Here is a 26,881-nt window from a genome sequence, read left to right on the forward strand (position 1 = left end):
TGGAATGACTACTGCTTCCGTGTCAGAGACCTGTCTTTGTGTGCTGAGCGCATAACAGAGGTGATAGTGTCTGGCATGGAGGCATACATTCCTCACTCTTTTTCTCATCCTAAACCTTCTAAACCTTGGTTTAACACAGCTTGTTCTCGTGCTATACATGATAGAGAGGTGGCCCACAAAAGGTACTTAAGCCTTCCATCACCAGAATCTCATGCACTTTATATTTCTGCCCGGAACCATGCCAAGTCTGTTCTCCAACTTGCCAAAAACTCCTTCATTAACAGAAAATGTCAAAACCTTTCAAGATCTAACTCCCCTCGTGATTTCTGGCATCTAGCCAAAAATATCTCCAATAACTTTGCTTCTTCTTCTTTTCCTCCTCTACTTCAACCAGATGGCACCACTGCTATCACATCTATTTCTAAAGCTGAACTCTTTGCTCAAACCTTTGCTAAAAACTCTACCTTGGACGATTCTGGGCTTGTTCCTCCCTCTCCTCCACCCTCTGACTACTTCATGCCACCTATTAAAATTCTTAGCAATGATGTTTTCCATGCCCTTGCTGGCCTAAATCCTCGAAAGGCATAATGACCTGATGGGGTCCCTCCTATTGTTCTCCGAAACTGTGCCTCCGTGCTTGCACCTTGCCTAGTCAAACTCTTTCAGCTCTGTCTGTCAACATCTACCTTTCCTTCTTGCTGGAAGTTTGCCTACATTCAGCCTGTTCCTAAAAAGGGTGACCGTTCTAATCTCTCAAACTACTGTCCTATTGCTTTAATTTCCTGCCTATCTAAAGTTTTTGAATCTATCCTCAACAGGAAGATTCTTAAACATGTATCACTTCACAACCTTCTATCTGATCGCCAGTATGGGTTCCGTCAAGGCTGCTCTACTGGTGATCTTCTGGCTTTCCTTACTGAGTCTTGGTCATCCTCTTTTAGAGATTTTGGTGAAACTTTTGCTGTTGCCTTGGACATATCAAAAGCTTTTGATAAAGTCTGGCACAAAGCTTTGATCTCCAAACTACCCTCCTACGGTTTCTATCCTTCTCTCTGTAACTTCATCTAAAGTTTCCTTTCTGACCGTTCTATTGCTGCTGTGGTAGACGGTCACTGTTCTTCTCCTAAATCTATTAACACTGGTGTTCCTCAGGGTTCTGTCCTGTCACCCAATCTCTTCTTATTATTCATTAATGATCTTCTAAACCAAACTTCTTGTCCTATCGACTCCTACACTGATGATACCACCCTACACTTTTCCACGTCTTTTCATAGACGTCCAACCCTTTAGGAGGTAAGCATATCATGCAGGGAAGCCACAGAACGCCTGACTTCTGATCTTTCTAAAATTTCTGATTGGGGCAGAGCAAACTTGATATTGTTCAATGCCTCAAAAACTCAATTCCTCCATCTATCAACTTGACACAACCTTCCAGACAACTATCCCCTCTTCTTCAATGACACTCAACTGACCCCCTCTTCTACACTGAACATCCTCGGTCTGTCCTTTACTTATAATCTGAACTGGAAACTTCACATCTCATCTCTAGCTAAAACAGCTTCTATGAAGTTAGGTGTTCTGAGACGTCTCAGCCAGTTTTTCTCGCCCCCCCAGCTGCTAACTCTGTACAAGGGCCTTATCCATCCATGTATGGAGTATGCTTCACATGTCTGGGGGGCTTCCACTCATACTGCTTTTCTAGACAGGGTGGAATCAAAAGCTTTTCGTGTCATTAACTTCTCTCCTCTAACTGACTGTCTTCAGCCTCTCTCTCACTGCCGCAATGTTGCATATCTAGCTGTCTTCTACCACTATTTTCATGCTAATTGCTCTTCTGATCTTGCTAACTGCATGCCTCCCCTCCTTCTGCGGCCTCACTGCACAAGACTTTCTTCTTTCTCTCACCCCTATTCTGTCCACCTCTCAAACGCAAGAGTTAACCAGTATTCTCAATCATTCATCCCTTTCTCTGGTAAACTGTGGAACTCCCTGCCTGCTTCTGTATTTCCACCTTCCTATGACTTGAATTCCTTCAAGAGGGAGGTTTCAAGACACTTATCCACTAATTTTTGACCACTGCTTTGACCCTTTTATGGGACTGGCATTTCAGTGGGCATTTTTTTTCATTAGAAAGTTTTTAGCTGAATTTGTGTGTACACTCAAAGTGGAAGGAAAAGATATGAAAAACAGAAATACAGTAGAAGGGTAAGATTTCCTGGGCCATCTGGGTTGCTATTTTTATTTTAGGAGGTTAAAGTTAGTGGGGAATGGTTCTCTTTCTGTTGTCCAGAGGCTTTTAGGGAACCACTGATTTAGACAGTCAGGAGCTGATTTGTTTAGTTACTGCAAGGCTCTTAATGGCTCCCAACCCTCTTCGTCCATCTTTCTCCAGATTCATTCTGCCATCTCCTGTTGATGGCTAGTATGGAGGCCCTGTTGTGGAGGTTCTCAGCTGTTGTAAAATCATCCTATCTTATGTTGTAGACGGCAGGTCCTGGCAGGTCCTGGAACCTATAGAGGGTGGTGACGGCTTCTCTTGCCTGGGCTTCCCTCTGTGCCATGTGGCATTTGTAGCCTCTAGTTTTTATTTGAAGGCCAAGCAGCCTTCCCTGTGGTAAAAAATCTACCACCTCTTTGTTGACCAGTAATGGTGCTGGGTTGTGGATGGCAATGGGAATGGCTGTGAACTTCATGATGTTCATTTTGATCTTTCACTCTGCTTCATGCAGATTCACTCAATGGATCTCCCTCCCAGTGTGGGCGTTGAGCATCTGGCTGGATCTGCCTGGGTGGAAGATCACCTGTAACACGACATCAGCATACAGGATGTTGACTTCAGATCTTGATGATGAATAGTCGCAGGTGAAGATGGAGTACAGGAGGGGGGACAGTACACTACCCTGAGGTACCCCCATGTGAAGGGAGAATGAAGGCCCAGATGATTCCCAACTTTGATCCTAGCTGTCCTGTTCAATGGCAAGTCACGCAAGAGGCACTCTACATGGTCTGGTAGTCCAAGCTGCAGGAGCCTATACTTAAGTCCCACGTACCAGACCCTGTCAAATGCCTTGCTGATGCCTCGCAGGATCAGGTCACATCTGGAGTTAGAGGCCTGGTGGATGGCCAACATCTCACTGGCAATGGCCATGGCATGGACTGTCCCCCATCTCCTCCTAAAGGCATACTGCACAGCATTCAGGAGGCTTTCATGTTCCAGGTAGTCACTGAGCCGCCTTCGAGTGACCCTCTCCAACATCTTCCTGGGTACATCCAGCAGGGATATTGACCTGTAGTTCTTGGGGTGGGAAGGTGGTTTCCCAGGCTTGGGAATCAGCCTCATCACTGCCCCCTTCAAGCCATCTGGGAAGTATCCTGCAGAGAGAGTCGCATTAAAGATGTCCTGTAGTCGACATAGTGCCAAACCTGGAATGTGGGACAAATGTGGTGAGTCTCTGGTCAGCCTTGCAGATCTGCCGCACCATGTGGGCATGTCCTGTGAACGTTCTGTGTCATAAAACTTTGCACAATGTCTCTGTCAATGTGTGCATCTGCCTCGTCTTTGTCCTCCTCCTCCTCTTCCTCCTCCTCCTGAAAAACTCTCTCCCATGTGGTCGTAAAAAGTCTCATTGACTTAACTCCGTTTTTGTCAATTAGGTATGAGTCCATGGTGGTCTTGTGTCCTGATAGTTGTTTTAGTTTTTGCCAAAATTGTCGAGGGTCAGAGTACTTATCTGTCAATTCCTCTAAGGTACGTCACCAGTGTCTTTGGGATTCCTTGCGTCTGGGGTCATGGAGTGTTTGTCATAGCTGCATGTAATGTCTGTAGTTGTCTGTTGTCCATCCTAAATGTGCAGCCCTATCATGTAGTGTCCGAAACTGTATTTTGGTTAGTTGTGTGGACCGTGATGGTCTGGGACAGGGGATAGTTCTGTATCTGCGTCGAGGAATATGTCTATTGGCTGTCATTTTCACCGTCTCTGTCCATGTCTCTAGCACCTCATCTATGTCTTCCAGTGTCCTCCTGGAGATGTCAGGCTGGCTGGTCATGTCTTAAGTTCTCATCTGCTTCAAAGACATCCCAATCTGTCCTGTGAACTGCATAAGGATTAGTAGTAGAAATTAGAATAGGAGAAGTAGATATGTCTAGAATAACAGGGATATGATCACTAGTCGTCATTGTTCCTGGGTACATGAAAGAGTGAAGAAAATTATTCCTATTTGTCAACAGTATGTCAGGGAAGCTTGTAGATAGGGGACCATAACATGTCAGGAAGTGTGGACTGAGATGTCTTTCTGTCTGGTGTTTAGATACTGTACGAGGTCCCTTCCCACTTGGTTTGTTGTATTCGTGCCTAGTGTCCTGTGTCAAGTGCTCGTGTCACCTGCAAGAAAAATGGGATTATTACGTCATAACAGTCGCAAGAAGTCAGGGTGTGGGATATATGCACGTATGGGTGGGAGGTATGTTGTGGCTATGGTCACTGGTCCTTCCGTTGTGTCTATCTCCATCGCTAGGGTCTCCGACAGAAAGTCATCTTCCACTCTGTGATGTAACTTATGCTTAACAGTAATGGCTATGCCATTCATGGGAGTGTTGGCAATATTCTGCTAGTAGACCCTGTAACCTGATAATTTCAGTCGATTATTGTCTCTCAGTGCATGGCTGGTAAGCAATATAAATGTCAGGGTCATAATTTCTGTACATGTTAGTTAAGTCATACTTATGGGTGCCCCAAGCCAAGACATTGTGCAGTATTACCCTGAGCTTAGTCATTATGTCTGCCTGGGGTGCTGTTTTCTGCGAGGTTGTTTGGTTTTGACTGGGAGAGGACCTGTGGTGAGTGAGGTGAATTATTCATTAGCAATGGACGTGCAGTGTGGATTCAGGGGACCTTGGTGCTTCTGGATCCACCTCAGTACATCCATTGTGTCCTCGTCCTTGCCAGTGTGGCAGATCTTGTACCTGCCATCCTTGAGTCCTTTCTTAAGTGTGGTGTATATTTCTGTGTCCTGTGGCCATTCATCTGAGTTCTGTTTCATGATGTAAAAGGTTAGTCTGTGCTCCTTCTCATCAGGCTCCTCTTCACTAGATGGATCAGTTGGAGTTTCCTCTATGTCCACTTCCTCAGTTTCATCCTCCTGGCTGGATGTCTCATGCTGTGTGGAGATCCCAGCAGATGGTGACGCTGGACCCATGGCCCCCATGATCACCTTCAGCATGGCTGCTGAAGGTGATCCCACCGAACCCACCTTCAGCATGGCTGCTGAAAGTGGGTTCAGTGGGAGGCAGATGTCCTTGAGGCCATTAAGCTTTAGACTCTCCATGAATGCCTCCTGGAAGCTTCCTGGGACTGCACTATTGACCATATGTGCATGTAGCACACACACGAGTCCTACTAGGTTCATCCCTGCTGCCTCTTCCACAGTGTTGTTACTTGCTACTTGAGCATAGCTAGTCGTGGGCTGGCTTCTCTGGGCGTGGAGCTGCTCCTCTTTCTTTTTAAGGGTCTCCTTCTGAACAGGGCAACATATTGCCCTGTTGCTATTGGGGTCCCCACAGTTGAGGCATTTCTTTTCTGTGGCTTGGCATTCTCTAAAAGTGTGCTCCATGCTGGAGCACTCAGAGCACCTAATGTAGCTGGCCAGTTGGGGGCATATTGGGGTAGTGTACTTTTCCACCTCATTGCACTTGTTGCATGACATCAGTGGAATGTACACTTCTTGTCAGATTTGAGGTGAAGGCATAGTTAAGTTGAAGAGGAGGAGCCCCGAATCCTTAGCTTTCTTGGCCTTCTCACTCTCCTTGAATGTTATATTGAGAGTGTTGGAGCTTAGGAATTTGAATACCTCCTCCACTTTTACCCATGCATGCTTTTCTTCCACCTCTTGCCGTATCTCTGCTGCTGTGAAATCCAGGAGCAGCTCATCAAGATGGAAGCAAATGACTGTAGGTTGTGTCTTAAGCTCTGGAAGCAAATGACTGTAGGTTGTGTCTTAAGCTCTGGAAGTAGCAGTGGGGTAAATCCATTTCTTTCCAGTGCTATCATCTTGTTGGTCTGGAATATGCGGTCAGCATCAGAGTCCGATGCTGTCAGCACCACTACTGCATCCCATGTTGGGATTAGTCTGGGTATCCTAATTTGTGGGGCTGAGATCTCTAGGAGCATCTGTTTGGTGGAAAGTTCCTTTGGGCAGGCGTGTTTTATCTTAACCCTCCCCATTTTAGTGGATCAAGGTCATCACTACCATGTCTGGTGTCACACTTCCGCTGACAGGAAAGCACTGTAGAGGGGACGCTGGTGGCACTAAGAATCCAAGAAACACTGATGGGATGGGGGTAAACACGCACACACACACACACACACTTCTGCTTACTCCAACATTGAGGGGATGGGAAACACTGGGGGCATGAGAGAATACTAGGTGGGAGGAGGAGCACTGAGGAATTGGTGGTCTTGGTCCAAGAGATGGTGGCAGCATAGAGTTCCGCTCGGCAGTCGAAAGGAGACTGGCTAGCCTGACTGCACCAGGACTGGCAGACACAGCCAGTATACTAATTGGCAGGTCTTGGCCACACACTCTGTGTTCTGTGTTGGAAGGTTCAGACGTGCTCTTGTATTTACCGGAGTCTAATGCAGGATACTAGGTAGACAGGTCAGTTGCCTTAAGGGGAATAAGTGAGTAATTACTGGCCATGTGCCCTTGCCCATTCATATAGAATAGATGTCTCCATAGTAGTCCACCAGTAAGTGTAGTAGTGAATTACACACTTCACCCAGGGAAGTGACTTCTTGGCTGTACAAGTGTAAATGTCGAGTTTTGTGCACAGTGAATGGTGACTAACTGACTCTCCTGTGTGCTTGTGGGCACTCTTCCGTTTTGTAAGAGTTTCTTTTGTCTTTTGCTAGTGACTTTTTTTTTTTGTTTCAAATGCTACTTTGAACTGAGGCAGTTCAGCCGCAGAGGACTTAAGTAATCAGCCATGTATTAGACTTTACTCCCTCCCCAGGTCCTGACAAGGCCAGTAACCAAGGAGGCAGTAAACAATACTACTCGGCTTGAGGTTATAACACTGTTGGGCAGTGGAAGGACTGTCATTGTGGGTGGAAGCCCAACGGGGTATTATACCTCAATCATATGTGTGTTATTGTGTGCTAAGTGTTTCTCCTAGATGTGGTTGTCGATTCTTCTGCAGTTGTGGGTGTTCAGTTCAGTTTGGAGCATCTCCCTTGGCTGTGGATTAGTAAAACAGACTGGCGACCTCAAATTAGTGTGACCTGGAGTTGTGACCATTGTGAATAAGGTGCAGGAGTCACAAGTCCACCTAAGAGGTGGCTCAGTGAAGCTTGTCCATATGTGGTAGCATGGTGAAGGGGCTGGGAATTGCGGTCGTAACAGTTGGTAATCCTGCTGCACCAAGTTGCCAGTTTCTGCAGAATTTGTGACTGGTATACTATAATTATGACACTGGTATGACTTGGAGAATATACTCCATGAACCATGTATGGTCCACTGAATGAACTCAAAACAGTTGTTTTCACACTAATAGGATAGTAGTACAAGATGTTATTCAACATATGATGTTAAATAGTTCTGGCAAATAACTTTCTGTCAAGACTAAGTATGGAAACACAGGAAGGCATACCAACCTCCATGAGTCATCATAGCTACTTTGCCAATATTTGTTATGGTCAATTTCAGAGCATAGGGTATTGAAAAAAAAAAAAAAAAGAAATTGATAGGTGAACAAACATGTTCAATATAGGAGAAGGGATAGGTGAGAGTGCTGTTATTTTCTCATTTGGTTATGTTGGTTAGGTAATCTCTGGTGCTGAACAAGAGTGGTGTGGTGAGGTTAACAGACCTCAGAAGATGGAGTAACCCTCTATTAAGCAATTTCACATTCAACTGGTGACAAGTGTCATCTGGAAAAAGGGGACAGCTATCTGAAAAGTTGTCAAATGTATGAAGGAATTAAATTCTGAAACAGTAACAATAGGTTTGCCCTGCTCAATGCAAAAAAAAAAAATATATATATAAATAAATGAATAAAATAAATAAATAAATAAAAAAATAAAAAATAAATAAATAAAAAATCGTCAGGCACTCTGTGGCTTTTATAAGTGAATTGTTCAATTTCTGTTCAGTTGAATGCCAGCCAGATGTCTCTTAGAGATGCAGAGTAGATTCACCAGCACAAGAGTGAATAGATAAAGGAAGGAATTCGCCGGAGAAAATGATTAATGAATAATAAAAAGAACAGAACAAAACTTTGTGTAACACCACTGTCAGAAGATTCACCAAACCATATATATATATATATATATATATATATATATATATATATATATATATATATATATATATATATATATATATATATATATATATATATATATATATATATATATATATATATATATATATATATATATATATATATATATATATATATATATATATATATATATATATATATATATATATATATATATATATATATATACATACACAGTAAACCCTTGTTATATCGGACCCCGTTATGTTGGATTTCACATTAACGGACATGTATGGTCTACGGACCATCCATCAAATTTATTGGACAAATGTCAATAAATGAGGTAGAACGTCCGGCCAGCGGTGGCGGCTGCAAGGATGAGTGAGGGTGGAAAGGAGGGAGGGAAAGTGTGGGTGTTAGTAGTGGTGAGTGCACATCACACCCATCAGGGTTGTGTTGTCTACCATAATTATGGTATTTCTGTTATAATTTGGTGTTTGTTTGTCATCTGCCATACATTGTCTACCATATATATATATATATATATATATATATATATATATATATATATATATATATATATATATATATATATATATATATATATATATATATATATATATATATATATATATATATATATATATATATATATATATATATATATATATATATATATATATTTTTTTTTTTTTTTATGAAATCTGGTTACTGTACTGTACTTTCATACCTATGGATAGGCAGGGGAGGAAAGGAAGTTCCTAACTAGTGAGTCATGGGTCAGGCCAGGTCAAGAATGGGAAGAGGAAGAGGTTTGCTACCAAAAATTAAATGATTACCATATGTATGTAGGTATGTGTGTTGCTTAACATAGTAAGTACATTTCTGCTTAAATATAGTGTTTTAATAGCTTTTATGAGAAAGAAATTGTGGTAAATAAAAAAATTTATTAATATCCATAATCATATAAAACTTTTTTATATTTATTGCTGTTAATTTGCTTTATAGATTGGAATTATTCATGCTGCTACTTTTATCAGATCTTTGCCTTGATCATCATTGGCTTTCCCCCCAAATGAGTCTGATATAATGATGGTTTACTGTGCATATATATATATCCTATTAAGAGATATTTAACATGCTTCACAGTTCGTAGAACTGTGAAGAGCGCCCCTCTCAGTTGAATTATGGATTTTTATATTTTGATTACTGAAGGAATGTAGTAATATTGGGGGGAAAAATCACAATAAATCTTCAGTAATGAAATCGTATATTTCATCTTATAGAAAAAAAAAACTAAAACTACAGCCTTTCCTCTATGAAACAAACCAAAAATGAATGAATTACCTAAAAAAAAAAGATAAATTAATAAAATAAGAACAAAAGCATAAATTTTACAGGAGATGCCATTTAAACTTTAATGAATAGCACCATTTTTAAAAAGGCTCCAGATTCGTTGTCATCCCTGCCGTCATTTTTTTTTTTCACTTCTTTTGATATATGTAACGTTTTGATACAAAGAAAAATCTTTTCCTCTTATGTAATGAGGTCTTCCGTCATTAAATTCCACTGTTTCGCCCGCCGCAAGACAGGTATGATAATTTTTTTTTCCTTTTTTTTTCTTTTTTTCCCATATATTTTTTTTCCTTTTTTTCTTTTTTTCCCATATTTTTTTTTTTTCTGACACCCGTTTTTCTTTAGTCTCTTATGAAAAGCTACGGCTGTCACACTGCGAGAACACAAAATTTTAGGTCCATTTTTCTCAGATTTATATACGAAAAATAAAATTATATATATATATTTTTTTTGTAAATCCAACAATCTGCATCAGATACATTGATTATTTTTTAATTTTTATTTTAAATAGCTTAACACTGGTTTTTACTTAGAAATAATGCAAAATATAACAAAAATTGTTTTCACCCCCCTTCTCCCCTGGTAACTAAGCGTGAAATCATGAATTGCTCTAGGCCTGTGTACAAAACCAATCGGAATAACTAAATGAAATTATGTTTGCTTTTTCAACATATTCTGATGTATATATCATGTGAATTTCTAAATCTCTAGCTGCTATAGGTGAATTATAGTAACCCCTTAAACTTTATGACATAATATCTCAAAATGGATTTTGGCATATGAAAATGATCTCCATTGTTATTCCTGTTAAAGCCCACACACCTTCTATTTAATGCTGTCTTTCACCCCATATTTCCCTCTCTTTATATTGTTCTTCTTTACTTTCCCCACTCTATTCTTTCCATTCCATTCCGTATTCCTATTACACTTATATGAGCTATTGCAGCTTATACTTTTGTTTGGAGTTGATTTTGATTTTTGATAAATATTTGAAAGGCAAAATTTTTTTTTTCACTTTCATCGAACAAAAAAAAATATTTTTTTTTATTATCGTACAAGAAAAACAGTATCATCGTTCTCCTATCCTTCCTGATTAAAATGCTTTTTAAATGAAAGAAATTGGTCAATAAATAAGGGAGGAGGTACAAGTTGAACATAATCCCATTAACATGGGATTAGGAATTTTACAAACCCCCCCCCTTTTTTTAAATACTGTCGTTCATCAGCATTGAAATACTATTCCTTCACACAATCAGAATTTACCATCATTAAATACTTTTAAAAACAGACTGAAAAAAAAATCCTGAATGATTACTAACATACCTCACAGGTATAATGACCGCATCCGACACAAATATCCACTCCAGTCACATCACCCGAGTATTTGTTACTGCACGAGTCACATTAAAGCGCGCCTCATGCGGCTGTCTGTACCAAGATACTGCTGTTATTTCTTTGTAGGTGTATGGCTGGGTACACGCTCAGCTGGATGGTCTGCCTACGATTAAACAGCAACCAGCCTTTCCACTCCATATACATCACAACCTGTCAACATTTACATTACATTGTTCATCCTCGTCATAGGTCCATTCTCTGAGCAGTCCTATAAGTAACATGTAAATAATTAATATTGTAAATACCTTTCGTAACCTACAGTGTTTTTACTCGCGGAAGAAAGTTTAGGCGTTGGCCGAAGAGGGGAATTCCCCTTGAGCTGCGTTGCCGTGTGTGTCCAGGACCAATTTATCGATTTTAATGGAGTGTCATAGTGTGTTATAGGTGAAAATGACATCAGACTTTTTCCGATTTCTCTGGTAAACTTATGTACACTTACCCCAAGGTAATAGATTATTTCCATGTAGTGAAGATAGTGATCATTTTTTATCTAAAAAAAGAAAATAAATAAATAAAAAAAAAAAATGCTGAATTTCCATAACCTTCAATTAGCAGGAAATGAAAGATTAGAGTCTTGATAACAACTTCTTTAAGCTCAGCTTCATCTAGCGCTCATCTCCGTTGAATTATGGATTTTTATATTTTGATTACTGAAAGAATGTAGTAATATTGGGGGAAAAATCACAATAAATCTTCAGTTATGAAGTCGTATATTTCATCTTATATAAAAAAATACAGCCTTTCCTCTATAAAACAAACCAAAATTGAATAAACTACCTAAAAAAAATTGACAGAGAAATTAATAAAATAAAAACAAGTATAGAGATGCCATTTAAACTTTATTCATGTATAGCACCATTTTTAAAAGGCCCCAGAATCGTTGTCATTCCTGCCGTGATTCACTGGCGTAGGTTTTCTCTTCAGCTACCTCACACTCTCCTGTTTTCGATCTCTTTAGGACTGACTCCTGTATGTGTGTGTACGGTACTCCAAGGCGAGGAAGAACAAATCCTTCCTTGAAACCAACATGTTAATCAAGGACAGCTTGTGCAACAATGAAGTCCATTATGTTAATGTTTGCAGTCTTGTACTCGGAGCAATACCGCCAGATTCTCGAGTGCAAGTATTCATTAGGATTTTTGCCTTTTTCCTAATAGGCATGCAAATAATGTCTTGTCTGAGGTACTCTCTGAGGTGTCTCTTGTACTCTCCCCACACCTAACGAAGTTCACTTGGCAGCTGGAAACTGACTTTCATTTTCTTGTGGGAGGGTACTGGCATGTTATTTGTTAGTGCTCTTTGGTAAAAATATCAGCTGTCAGTTGTCTTAGGACACAAGTGGTGCTGTGCGCTTGTATCTGAGGAAGAGCAGTGCAGAAATGAGGAATAAATGTCATTTAGGTCCTCGACCATCCCTCCAACATTCCGTTGAATCACGCCATTATAATACTTCTGCAACCTTACTATCACAAAATCAGTTAGCATTCCTTTCCCTCCCATGTTTTTTTAGTCCTCCCCATGTTGACAGTGAGCGAAATCCAAATGTTCTCGGATGAAGGCAGGAGAGGCCAGGGAGTAACATCCTACCTCTTCCAAGTTTAGGGAGGCATTGACTTTTTTTTTTTTTTTTTGAGAGAGAGAGAGAAAAGGTAGGTGAAGTGAAGGAGAGGAGATAGAAAGAAAGATGGGGTGAAGGATAGTTGGAGAAAAAAAAGTGTGTGGGATTTACCACACTGCTGATTTAAGTGTCTTAGTCTTGTCTTCAGTCTGACTGTTGTGAGCTCCTACTGTATCTAAAAGTTAAAGTTGCCAGATACCTTCATAAACATAATTTTCTGAAAAAAAAAAATCGCTAATGATAATGTGCGTTTATTTCATGATTACGATTGTTATGTACATATATGGGCTTGTCAGAGATTGCCAGTATTTTATCTAATTTATTTTAGAAAAAAATACTTAGGAGAGAGATATAGCCGTATAATTTTGTAGGAGTGTTGCCACCATCGGAGATGTATTTTAAAAATGTTTATCAGATTTTTGTCCATGTACCAGAAAATTTTTACTTTGGACCCGTGACGTCATGCTCCCCTAACACCTTGGTGGAAAGGACTGGCGACTGTTCTCTCTCTCTCTCTCTCTCTCTCTCTCTCTCTCTCTCTCAATATTGTATGATACTGTGTGAATAATTTTCTATGATTTATTTGTTCGCGGTAATTGTTTCATGTAATCTCGATTTGGGGCAGAGCTAATTTGTCACACTTATCTCACTCACATGAGTGGCTTTGGCTGTTCAACCTATTGTTCTGGAGGATGCAATGATAAGACCCCTATTGGCCCTTCTCTTCAAAAGATACTTATTCTTGTTGTAAATAAGTTCTTTCTCCCGGCTGTGAAGAACATGCAAGCACTTGGGAGTTGCTTCCATCATGGAGGTGTCCCTCGAGAGGCTCAGCCACCCCTCTGTCTGACCTGAGGGCTGATGAGTCACCTGACCCTACCGATAAGCACCCCGGGTGCTCGACCTAAATGACCGTGCCGCAAAGCTATGTTGTCAGATGTGAAATTTATGTAAAACCAAGACTATTTGTTATCTTAAAACTCATGCACAGCATTGTTTGAAGGGCTAAATAATCTATACTAAATAATTGAATTTCAATAAAGAGTAAAAAGAATTGATATATTTATGAGAAATTGTGCGATGTGGCAGGTAGCTAGCGGATGTCAGCCGACGCCTTAAAGGTTCTTCTGAGAGTGAAAAGGGTATGTCTTCATTATGTTAATCATTTACACAAATTATTTGTCCATGTTTTTCATTATGTTAATCATTTACACAAATTATTTGTCCATGTTTTTCATATTATATTTAAGTTATGCCAGAAAATTTTAGACTTTATAAAGGTTAGTCACTTCTCTGTTATAGCTACTGTTATTATTTGTAAAATTTGCTGGTGACTATAAGTAAATGTTCAAATGCTCTCTCTTTCTCTCTCTCTCTCTCTCTCTCTCTCTCTCTCTCTTGGTATGAATATTTATTTGTTTATTATTGTTATTATTTTTTTCTTTTTCTGTAGGATCAGTGAAGAGGTTCGAATTTATGGCTCTATTGGTGCCTCCTTCATCATCATGCTTCTCATCACCATTCTAACCTTCGTCGATACTGACAGCTGTAAGTGTATTTACCTGGTTGTATTTACCTAGTTATAGTTTACAGGAGAGGAGTAATCTCATAGTATCCCATCTCTATATCTATTCAGTTTGGTCTTAAAAGCATGAACAGTTCAGGACATTGACAATGTCTTCACTGAGATCATTCCATTTGTTCACACTTCTATGAGGAAAATATACTTCTTGATGTCTTTTCTACAGTTAACTTTCTTCAGCTTCTTTCTGTGTCCCGTTGTACTCTGTGTGTCTAAATTTATAAAACACTTTTTGTCCACATTTTACATACCATTTATCATTCTATAGATGTTTATTAAATATCTCTCTCCTATTTTCAAGGGTAGGAATTTCCAACATTTCTAATCTCTCTTCATAGGTTGACTTGCTCAACTCCGGAACCATCTTAGCAACTGCTCTTTGTACTCTTTGTAATTGTGTGTGTGTGTGTGTGTGTGTGTGTAACATAATCCATTGTTGCGAAATTCTTTTCCAGCTCTTCTGTTATGTAAGCGTCTTTTACACACAATGAACAAACCCAGATATCTGAACCAGAGGGGTTTGTGCTTTGGGTACGAAAAGAACAATGGCAAATGTACTGTTATGGGTCACTTGAAATTAATACATTTACGTGTAAATACCAGCTCTCTTAATTTGCAGCACTTCACTTTTCGTTGATTAATCTCATTTCTTTTTATGTTTGCATTTTTTTTTATTTTTAAATTTTTTTAAAAATTTTTACTATGTTTTACCCTACCACACTTGTTATTATTATCATTATTTTTAGCTTAGCCATATGACTGCGATGTTGTGGCGCCCCAAACTTTTGAATCAATAAATCAATGTTGTGTCAACAGTAGTAGTAGTAGAAGTAGTAGTAGTAGTAGTAGTAGTAGTAGTAGTAGTAGTAGTAGTAGTAGTAGTAGCCACATAAATAGTAGTAGTAGTAGTAGTAGTAGTAGTAGTAGTAATTAGGGCTGGTGCTAGGAATTGCGGGGTGCAATTAGAAAACTGATGGCGGGAGCCCCCTACGCTACAAAAGTAAAACTTTATGTATGCTTATATTTCGTGTTGTATGCTCGTCTTTAAGCACCCCCCAAAAAAAAAAAAAATAAATAAATAAATAAATAAAAATAGATAAAATGCTTGACATACAAAAAATGTGAAAGAAAATATGAAAGCTTTATTTTTTAATACAAGGCAATTACAGACATACTGCTTATACACGTCTTTAGAAAAGACTTTGATATAAAAGGCTGTTAATATAGTATGCATAATGAATTGATAATGTAAGGAATGATAATTTCTTCATTCCACATTTTCTTTAGTGATTTATTCCTATCCTTTACTTTAGTGATTTATTTGGTAACTGTTGCCACTGGCACAGGGCCCTTTTAGGTGCGGGGCCCAATTTGATAAAATTGGTCAAATAGGCTTAAAACCGGCCCTGGTAGTAATGTGGAAATCTGGCTGTGGCTTTTTGTCTCCATTTTCCCTGTTACTAATGACTGATGTGCAAACCATTTGGGTGGCATTCCTAATAGACTAATCAAAAGCAGGCCCCACCTGGTTTTCAGTTTTTTATAGGCTGAGAGTAACTTGAATTTATCTCATAACTTTTCCCCTGGTGTTACACATGAAGTTACTCGTAATTGCCAACTCTGAACTTAGGTATTTTGCTTTGATATCTGCTATTACATGGAAAAAAAAAAAGCTCACTAAAGTGATACTCCCCAAACTTAATCAGAAGCAATTGTAAAAAAAAAAAAAAACTTGAAAGAGTTCAAGTCATAGGAAAGAAGAAATGCAAAAGCTGGCAGGGAATTACAGTTTACCAGAGAAAGGGATGAATGACTGAGAAAGCTGGTTGACTCTTGCATTACTGAGGTTGACAGAATAGGGGTGAGAGTGTTGGAACTGTTGTTCCAACAAGAAAATCAATGGTGATGGGAATTAATTCAGTTAAAGTATAACAATCCACCTTTATGAGTGGATGAAACAATGAGAATCTGGCTCGAGTGGAATCACCATCCCTGAGCAAACCGATATCATTTCACTTGGCAAGCAGGGAGTCACTCACTTCCAAACAGCAGCCAGATAACATACCCATTCCTTCATCTGAGTGAGACTCCAGCCAGCCCCCTCACAACAAGCTCTTCAACATTCTACCATCCTTGCCGAACATCTCACATCAAATTCTAGCTAAGTACTGTGTGTAGTTACAGGCCTATGAACTGATAGGTACTTATGGTCTGACCATTTTGAATTGAACATTTAGGTGTTGTCCTTTCCAGAGATTTCCCAACCTGCAGTTCTGCCACACTTATACCAAGACACACCTCATGTCAGGTACTTCCTACCTCAAAATTAAATGGTGTTGTAGTATATATACACTGTGATGCTCTAAAAAAGGCAAGTTAGTGCAATATATATTTTTAATGATACTTGCATTTTTTTTTTTGCAAACACAACAATACTTGACAGCATTTCCTCCAGGCTTTATCATGTCTTCATGGGTGACTGGGTGAGGTCACATGGTCAAGGTTACCATGTTAATCCATGGTCACTTCCTCTCGTGCCACCAGCCAGGATGGAAGCTACCTCCCACTTGCTCTCATCACTTTCACAGCTGAGAAAAAGAGTTTATTTACTCAGTAAATAAGTATTTTTTGGAAGAAAGGGCTAATGGGGAGTCATTAGTTGACCCCTCAAGAGCTGTTGCTTAAACAGTGAAAGTTACCAGTGTGCCTTGACTTTTACCTCAATGGTGGTGTAGAAAAAAAGTCATAACTACAGAATAAAAATGTAACATCATAGTTTAAAGGAAATATCATATCTAAAAGGAAACCTATCACTTTTAAATGAAATTCACAATAGAGAGAGAGAGAGAGAGAGAGAGAGAGAGAGAGAGAGAGAGAGAGAGAGAGAGAGAGAGAGAGAGAGAGTTTGCCATATTGGTACTTCAAACTGGATCCTCATTGGTGCCTCCATTCTAGTTACCCTATGTGTTGCTAAACTTATACTCTGTGTGTCGCTAGAGTGCACCACAGAGGTGCGCAAATTGTCACTCAACCACTGTACTTTACCCACCAGCACCCAAGGAGGCGGAGTGGGCTACAGGATCATTCTGCCTCTAGTAGAAAACAAATTCCTACAAAAGTTGCGATTCTAGGGCATAGTTACGCTCACCATCTATTTACATCTTCATACATTATAAAGCACCCTTTTGTTTTCCACAAATTTGCAGTATGTGGTAGCAGGGTGACTAGCATTCGCCACTCTGATGCTTGGGATCCACTAATAGAGCACAAGCCAGAACTTACCTTCCTCCTTCTGGGAGGAAATGACATTACTAATGACACAAAGCCTCAGGAACTAGCTAAGGATATAGAATCCTTGGCCATCGAGATCAAGAAAAAACTGGAGGCAGTGCTCAAATCCTCAGCCTGGAGAATTTCCTGTGACCCCGGGGTTTAACCTCAGAGAGATATAAGGCCATTAAGAACATCCTGAATCACTGGCTACAAAAGATCCTGCCAGCTGCTAAACCCCAATTTCGACCTGGTTATAGACTCCCATCCAGGAACTGATGGTATCCATCTAAATGAAGCTGGCAATCAAGCCTTCTTAGATAGGGTAATAGAGTGGGGAGTGGAATCTCTCCCACTAAATTGAGTGGATATACATCTGACAGTGGTGCAGTGGTTCAGCACTTCACACCACAAAATTAAATTGCTTAACCCCCTTAATAACTACTTAACTACTTACACCATCAATCAGAAATTTTAAATGGAGGATATCAAGAAACTGAAATGAATCAGAAAGGGACTCATGGCCGGCCTGCATCACTGCTCTTACCAGGGATCTTGAAATGATCATTTATGCTGCTGATGTGTGTGAAATGAAAGCCAAACAAGCCACCATTAAGAACATTAAGAAAAATTCAGGCCAATAATGAAAAATATATGAACTAATTATTAGATCCAACCACTCTGTAGAAGACCATGGTAGAGGATATTTTATTTGAGGAGATAACTAAAACTCTCACAAAGCTACAGGTCATGCTGGAAAAACCAAACCTGGAAAGTAAAGAAACCCCATTCAGACTGCTCAAATTTAATTTACCCTCACTCAGTGGTGATCTTACCAGGTGAGTTGAGTTTTGGGATCTATATGAATGCTCCATTCATCAGAATAACAACCTAACATCAATCCAAAAGCTCACCTACCTTAAAGGCCAGCTGGAGAGAGAAGCACAATTGATATCAAGTTTCAAACTTGTAGCCTCGAATTATGAATCTGCCATACAACTACTCAAAGACAATTATGGCAGGGAAGACAGGCTCAAGTATGCCCTGGTGACTGAACTAACTAACCTGCAAAAACTTAGTCATAAGATCACTAGCCTCAAGTAGTTCATGGGAAGATATAAAAGCTTATATAGGTCATTGATTGCACACAATATCAGTAGAGAAGAAATGTGCTATACATTCTTCATGAATTAGCATCCAGCCCCTATAAGGGAAAACATAAAAAGGGTGCGAAAGGAAAATTTATTAAACATTGGATTGTCTGAAAAATGAAATATTTACTTTTAGAAAGTAATCCATCTAGTGCTTAGAAGGAGGTAAAACATCATACAATAAATAACTTTAATATTGGTCAAAATAGAGAAGAAAGGCCTAAAACTCAATGTAAATGCTGCCAATACCCAGATCCTTACTCAAAAGTAAAAAGAGGTCAACATTTAAAGCTATGCAATAGATATCTAGAGTCTGGACACAGTAAGAAAGGCTGCACAAACCCCAACATTAAAAATTACAAGTTCTGTGAGAAAAAGCACTACCATGCTCTCTGTGTAAAATCTAAAGCAACAAACAAAACAGAGATTGATGCCAAACCAAGGGAGACAACAACATTAACCTTAGCAACTCTCAAAGAATTACCAAGCTTAATGTTACCCCTCATAGGAAAAGGAGATAAGATTGCTAAATTAAGGACCTTATTAGATCAAGGCTCACAAAAGATCTTTGTCCTAGAGTTTCATTAGCTAAATTGAAGAAAAAATTAATAGGCAAAGAAACCATAAAGCTTCAGCGATTCACTGGAAGCAGAATAAGTCAGCAATATGACATAACTTCTGTATCCTACAAATATAAAGGAAAAGAATACTTCCTAAGACCAGTGGTAGTAACTCATGCCTCAACAGATAGCACATAAAGTATTAAAAAAGAGACATTCAGAAGATTCAGGTTGTGTACTGGCTGATCCAAACATTATGAATGATGGTGATATATCTCTGCTAATAGGGGCTGATCATTATTATGAGTTGGTCCACTCAGGATATGAGAGGGCAGGCTCAACAACTACTGCCCACAATTTGTGGTTATGCCCCTAAGTGAAACTTACAAAACCAAAATTTTATAACAATGTCCAGGTGGAAGTGACCAGTGCTTAGAATACTGGTGAGTCCAGTGGAGGAGAAAATCAGTAATCTAGATTATCAACCTCAAAAGGAACATCTGAAAAACTCTGGGAATTAGATCATATAGGAAAACTATCAAATGAGATAACCCAAGAAATTAAAGACACCATCCAACAATTTGAAAAATCCATCACCTATGATCAGTACACCAATCAATATAATGTCTGTCTACCCTGGAAAGATAACAAGGACCAACTACCAAGTCATTTCAAATTACCACGGGGTAGATTAAGGAGCTTCGAGTGTACATTCATAAAAATCCTAGATTATTGTAACCAATGCTCCAAGGTAATCACTGACCATCATATCACATCATGTCATGATGTGATATGCACTATTTATCACATCATGACATGAGAAAAGACAGCATAATTTCAGTTAGGATGGTAAATGACTGTTCAGCGAAACAATTCTCTGATTTTTTAAGCCTCAATGACTGCATATTAATAGGTCCAAGTCTAGTGCCTGACTTAGCTCAGGTACTATTAAGATTCAGACACCAAAAATATGCTTCCATATCATATATAGAAAAGGCATTCTTGATGGTGGAACTCAATTAAAAGGATAGAGACTACACTAGGTTTCTATGGCCAAGAGATCCATTAAATCTTAATTCCCTCTTTGAGATCTTTAGGTTCAAATTAGTTTTGTTTGGAGCCATTTGTTCAAAATATGTACTCAGTGCCACCATTTCCCATCACCTAGCTAACATCCAAGAACAGGAAGACACTATTAAGAAGATAGAACAAGGACTATATATTGACAACCTACAGGGGATAATCAATTCAGAAGGAGACCTACGAGTAGTAGAATAATATTGGCAGATATGGAGAATTTTTAATAAGGCCCACCTTTACTTAAGAGAATAAGTGACAAATAGTCCCAGACTACAAAATCAACTTGAGATAGATAATGTTATCTTAAAGAAGCAGAACCAAGTTAAAGTTTTAGGATTAATCTAGAAATCAGGTACAGACACACTTACTTTCAAAATCAGTGACTCTAAAGATCCTGACAGAATAACAAAAAGATCATGTTTAAGTATGGTGTCAAGGCTATTTGATCCATTAGGCCTACTACTTCCTGTGACAATCAAATCAAAAATATTTTTGCAAGGCCTATGGAAACTAAAAACATCATGGGATCAGACCCTACCAGATGAACTTTGTGATCAGTGGCATCTACTTTATAAAGAACTCAAAATAGCAAATGAAATAGAAATCCCTAGAGCAACCATAATACAAAAGGGAGCAGACTTGCATATTTTTAGTGATGCTAGTGGTAAAGTATGGAGCTTGTGCTTATCTTTGTAAGAATGGGAAAGGAAATCTGATAATAAGTAAAGCTAAGGTTGCCCCACTCATAAACCATACCATCCCTAAATTAGAATGAACTGCTTTCTTTGTGGCTGCTAGGCTAACCACATTCATTCATGACATCTATGTAAGTGTAATACTACTATTATTAGTATTACACCTATTACCTACTATTAGGTGTATTACTAATATATGGTGTGGCAGCCATGTATCGAGTTTTTTGACCACCACTGTATTGAGTTGATGTCTACCTGCTTGTATTAATTGTTTAGATGACTGCCACTGATTGCCACTGTTCTAGATTTTGATGATGTTACTTGCCCAGTTGGTTGATGATGCTTGGTGTGTTGGTAGCATGGAGGACCAGTAGTGAGGCGGTGATTCTGATAGCTTGGTCATGGGTAGTTGGTTGATATAGTTGATGTGTGTGTGAGTAAAAGACACAACGATGAGAGTTGTTCTTGACTTAATAGTAGATAGTACATACTTGATTCAAGACAAAATTACAATGTGACAATTGATTGTTATCTCTCTCCCTCTCTCTGGGGTGATATGAATGATGACAGAGCAGTGTTTTTTAAGGCTGACTGTGATTGAGTGGAACTGAGTGAGAGACCAAGACTGACTGCTCGTGATTGGGTGACTGACTGCAACTCTCACTCTCGAATGAACTCTGACTGAACTGCCGGCTTGCTGCCATGTGGGCTGTATTTATCTTAGCTAAGTGGATCGCAGGTGGTTTCCCTAAGGACTGGAAGTGGGTGTGAAATTCCCTTGAGATAGAGAAGGAGGATGAATGCAGGTGTTATCCATAATGACTGGAAGTGGGTGTGAAATTCCCTTGAGAGGTAGAGAAAAGGGGATGAATGCAGGTGTTACCCTAAGGGCTGGAAATGGGTGTGAAATTCTCTTGAGACAGAGAAGGAGAAGAAATGACCAACAAGGAAGATGAACATATGTAGGCAGCTGGCCACTGTACATGTGGGATGAATATATGAAATGGTGAATATACATATATATAATAATAGTAATTGTTGAGACTGATACAACCAAGTCACCCTATATTGGCTACAAAAAATGGCCAATAAGGTACAAGAAATCAACCAACTCATTCCCAATATGAAGGTGAACTTTGTGACGATTAAGGATAATCCAACAGATCTCCTAACTCGGGGAATAATCCCAGGTGAGCTGAATAATTCCTGTATGTAGTGGCAAGGCTCTGCATGGCTGCCCCACAAGACTGAGTGGTCTAAAGTGCAAATTGACATGACTCAACCTACTGAAACTGAAATCATTGTAAATAAAGTCACAACACCATCTAAATTAATGGAATGGGAGATATATAACAAGTATGACAAGTGTTTAAGGATATTAGCATGGGTGCTTTGCTATAAAACTAACTTAAAGGCTAAAACAAAGGGTCTGGCTATCAATACCAACCCAGACATAAGAGTAGGAGAAATGAGGGTAGCAGAACAGGAATTAATTAAACTATTGCAAAGGGAAGAATTTTCTAAGGAACACATCTTACTCATAAAGAAAGCTGATAAATCATCATATACAAATATAATACTTCAGGTAGGATTATACCTGGAAAATTATATCATAAAATGTGGTGGTAGAATAACTACAACTGGCTATCGTACCTGAGTCAACCAAACATCCAATCCTACTACAAAGCCATCACCTCATAATTCAAATACTAATACCAAAATGTCATGAACTAAACCATCATTTGAAAGCACTAACTTCATTGTGGGCTATATGAGACAAGTGGTGGATCCCTAAAATGAGGCAAACTGTAAAAAAATGTAAAACATGCCAGAAATATCAAGGCAAGCCATATTCTCCTACAGATGCACTGCCACTCCCACAAATTTAGAACTAACATCAGTGGACCCTTTAACATAACAGGAATGGACTTTACTAGTATGCTTAAGGTCAAGGGAGAAGCTAGTAAGGTTGCCAGGACATACATCATGCTGTTCACTTACACTACCACTAGAGCTATACATTTAGAACTGGTATTGGATTTAACAAGTCAAAACTTCCTCAACATCTTTGGACAATTCAAAGCAGACAGAGTCTACCACGACTTATATTAAGTGACAATGCAACAACCTTTGTCATTGCTGACAACTACATCAAGGAAATTATGCAAGACCCTCAGATAAAGAATTGTTTAATCCCAATCAATTGTGAATGGAAATTCATCCCAGCTTGAGTCTCCTGGTTTGGTGCCATATTGGAGAGGTTAATATGGACAGTAAAAAAATGGATTAAGAAAGGCTTTTGTCACATTTGATGAACTACATACATATTAGAATTAGAATCAACAGTAAATGATAGACCATTAACTTATGTAAATAGTGACATCAATGAAATCAATGCCACAATTCCTTGACAGTTATCAAGAGGCAGAAGACTTAAATCCTTTCTTAACGACCTTCCATTAACAGTGTCTGGTAGATGAAGTTCCCCCCAGCTGCTAACAGTTGAAGGGGTCTATCTGCAACCAACAACTCCTGCAGCAAATGGCAGTGTGCTCTGCAGATTTATGGAAAACCAAAATTAAGATTGGTCAAATCTTATTTCAAGTTTCCCCATGTATATATTGTAATTTATTTTTTCTTTGTGGCGGGAGTATGTCAGAACTATTGTTCCAACAGGGAAATTAATGATGATGGGAATTAATTCAATTGAAGTATAACAACCACCTTGACAAGTGGATGAAACAGTAAGGATCTGGGTCAAGTGGATTCTTAGGAGGAGGCAATAGACACATGCTGAAACGATAATTACTCCCAGTTAGGTCTAAAGCTCTGTTCAAGGGGTGCTGTGAACTGAACAAGCATTACAAGCACCTAATAACATACACACCCTTCACTCAAAAATTTTAAAATCATCATGGCGACTCCTACACCAGCCTCGGAGTCTTCATCTGGGGAGGGGACCATAAATATCCCCAGGTCAGACTGCCTTTCTGTCGATAACCCTCAGTGTGTTGACATCCCCCTCAACTTTTTCTTCATTAACTTCTGCAACATTCGTGGTCTAAGATCTAATTTTCAATCTGTAGAACACCACCTCTCCTCTTCTAAACCTCATCTTCTTTTCCTCACTGAAACTTAAGTGTCTGAGGCAACTGACAGTAGCCCCTTTTCTGTTCCCTCCTACTTTCTCTATCCTCATTTTTTATCCAAAGCTGGATGTTGCGTTTATGTGCGCAAAGACATAACCTGCTCTTGTGTCCACGCTCTTGAATCTTCCGAGTTTTCCACCATCTGGCTACGACCACAGTCACTCTCAAACTAAATTTATCTATGCTGTATACCTTTCACCTAACTCCTCTGACTGTAAGAAATTCTTTGACTACTTAACTTCCAAAGTGGAGCACATTCTGTGACCCTCTTCCCTTTTGCAGAGATCTCCATTCTTGGAGACTTCTATGTTCACCACCAGCTTTGGCTTTCCTCTCCCTTCACTGACCATCCTGGTGAACTAGCCTACAACTTTGCTATCCTCCATGACCTAGAGCAATTGGTGCAACACCCTACTCGTATTCCTGACCGTCTTGGAGATACACCCAACATTCTTGACATTTTCCTGACATCTAATCCTTCTGCTTATGCTGTCACCCTTTCTTCTCCGTTGGGCTCCCCCGATCACAAGCTCATATCTTTATCTTGTCCTATCACTCCAATCCCTCCTCAGGAAGTGAAGGTACTTCTGGCATTTTGCCTCTGCTAGTTGGGGGGACCTGAGGAGGTATTTTGCTGATTTTCCTTAGAATGACTACTGCTTCCGTGTCAGAGACCTGTCTTTGTGTGCTGAGTGCATACCAGAGGTGATAGTGTCTGGCATGGAGGGAAACATTTCTCACTCTTTTTCTCGACCTAAACCTTCCCCTTGGTTTAACACAGCTTATTCTGGTGCTATACATGATAGAGAGGTGGCCCACAAAAGGTACTTAAGCCTTCCATCACCAGAATCTTATACACTTTATATTTCTGCCTGGAACCATGCCAAGTCTATTCTCCAACTAGCCAAAAACTCCTTCATTAACAGAAAGTGTCAAAACCTTTTGAAGATCTAACTCCCCTCGTGACTTCTAGCATCTAGCCAAAAATATCTCCAATAACTTTGCTTCTTCTTCCTTCCCTCCTCTACTTCAACCAGATGGCACCACTGCTATCACATCTATTTCTAAAGCTGAACTCTTTGCTCAAACCTTTGCTAAAAACTCTACCTTGGACAATTCTGGGCTTGTTCCTCCCTCTCTTCCACCCTCTGACTACTTCATGCTACCTATAAAAATTCTTTGCAATGATGTTTTCCCTCGGAAGGCTTATGGACCTGATGGGGTCCCTCCCATTGTCCTCTGAAACTTTGCATCTGTGCTTGCACCTTGCCTAGTCAAACTCTTTCAGCTGTCTGTCAACATCTACCTTTCCTTCTTGCTGGAAGTTTACCTACATTCAGACTGTTCCTAAAAAGGGTGACTGTTCTAATCCCTCAAACTATCATCCTATTGCTTTAATTTCCTGCCTATCTAAAGTTTTTGAATCTATCCTCAACAGGAAGAATCTTAAACATCTATCACTTCACAACCTTCTATCTGATTGCCAGTATGGGTTCCGTCAAGGCCACTCTACTGGTGATCTTCTGGCTTTCCTTACTGAGTCTTGGTCATCCTCTTTTAGAGATTTTGGTGAAACTTTTGCTGTTGCCTTGGACATGTCAAAAGCTTTTGATAGAGTCTGGCATAAAGCTTTGATTTGCAAACTACCTTCCTATGGCTTCTATCCTTCTCTCTGTAACTTCTTCTCAAGTTTCCTTTCTGACTGTTCTATTGCTGCTGTGGTAGACAGTCGCTGTTCTTCTAAATCTATTAACAGTGGTGTTCCTCAGGGTTCTGTCCTGTCACCCACTCTCTTCTTATTATTCATTAATGATCTTCTAAACCAAACTTCTTGTCCTATCCAGTCCTACGCTGATGATACCACCCTGCACTTTTCCATGTCTTTTCATAGACGTCCAACCCTTCAGGAGGTAAACATTTCACGCAGGGAAGCCACAGAACGCTTGACTTCTGATCATTCTAAAATTTCTGATTGGGCCAGAGCAAACTTGGTATTGTTCAATGCCTCAAAAACTCAATTCCTCCATCTATCAACTCAACACAACCTTCCAGACAACTATCCCCTCTTCTTCAATGACACTCAACTATCCCCCTCTTCTACACTGAACATCCTCGGTCTGTCCTTTACTTATAATCTGAACTGGAAATGGAAACTTCACATCTCATCTCTAGCTAAAACAGCTTCTATGAAGTTAGGCGTTCTGAGACGTCTTCGTCAGTTTTTCTCATCCCCCAGCTGCTAACTCTGTACAATGGCCTTATCTGTCCATGTATGGAGTATGCTTCACATGTCTGGGAGGGTTCCACTCATTCTGCTCTTCTAGACAGGGTGGAATCAAAAGCTTTTCGTCTCTTCAACTCCTCCCTCTAACTGACTGTCTTCAGCCTCTCTCTCACCGCCTCATTGTTGCATCTCTAGCTGTCTTCTACCGCTATTTTCATGCTAATTGCTCTTCTGATCTTGCTAACTGCATGCCTCCCCTCCTCCCATATCCTTGCTGCACAAGACTTTCTTCTTTCTCTCACCCCTATTCTGTCTACCTCTCTAATGCAAGAGTTAGCCAGTATTCTCAATCATTCATCCCTTTCTCTGGTAAACTCTGGAACTCCCTGCCTGCTTCTGTATTTCCACCTTACTGTGACCTGAATTCCTTCAAGAGGGAGGTTTCAAGACACTTTTTCATCAATTTTTGACTATTGCTTTGACCGTTTTATGGGACTGGCATTTCAGTGGGCATTTTTTGTTA

The 26,881-nt window shown here is 39.6% G+C and overlaps 1 protein-coding gene across 3 annotated transcripts in view; it reads left to right on the forward strand.

The window, feature by feature from the left end:
* The window catches only part of LOC135094048 (equilibrative nucleoside transporter 1-like), a 199,579-nt gene that overhangs the window by 87,010 nt on the left and 85,688 nt on the right, over positions 1 to 26,881 (forward strand). For all 3 annotated transcript variants that reach the window (XM_063993791.1, XM_063993796.1, XM_063993795.1), the window contains exon 4: positions 14,101 to 14,195. In XM_063993791.1, the coding sequence (XP_063849861.1) occupies positions 14,101 to 14,195 (95 nt within the window). The remainder of the gene's footprint in view (positions 1 to 14,100; positions 14,196 to 26,881) is intronic.

The sequence above is a fragment of the Scylla paramamosain genome, chromosome 44 (genome assembly GCF_035594125.1).
Source record: "Scylla paramamosain isolate STU-SP2022 chromosome 44, ASM3559412v1, whole genome shotgun sequence".
In the NCBI taxonomy this organism is placed as follows: domain Eukaryota; kingdom Metazoa; phylum Arthropoda; class Malacostraca; order Decapoda; family Portunidae; genus Scylla; species Scylla paramamosain.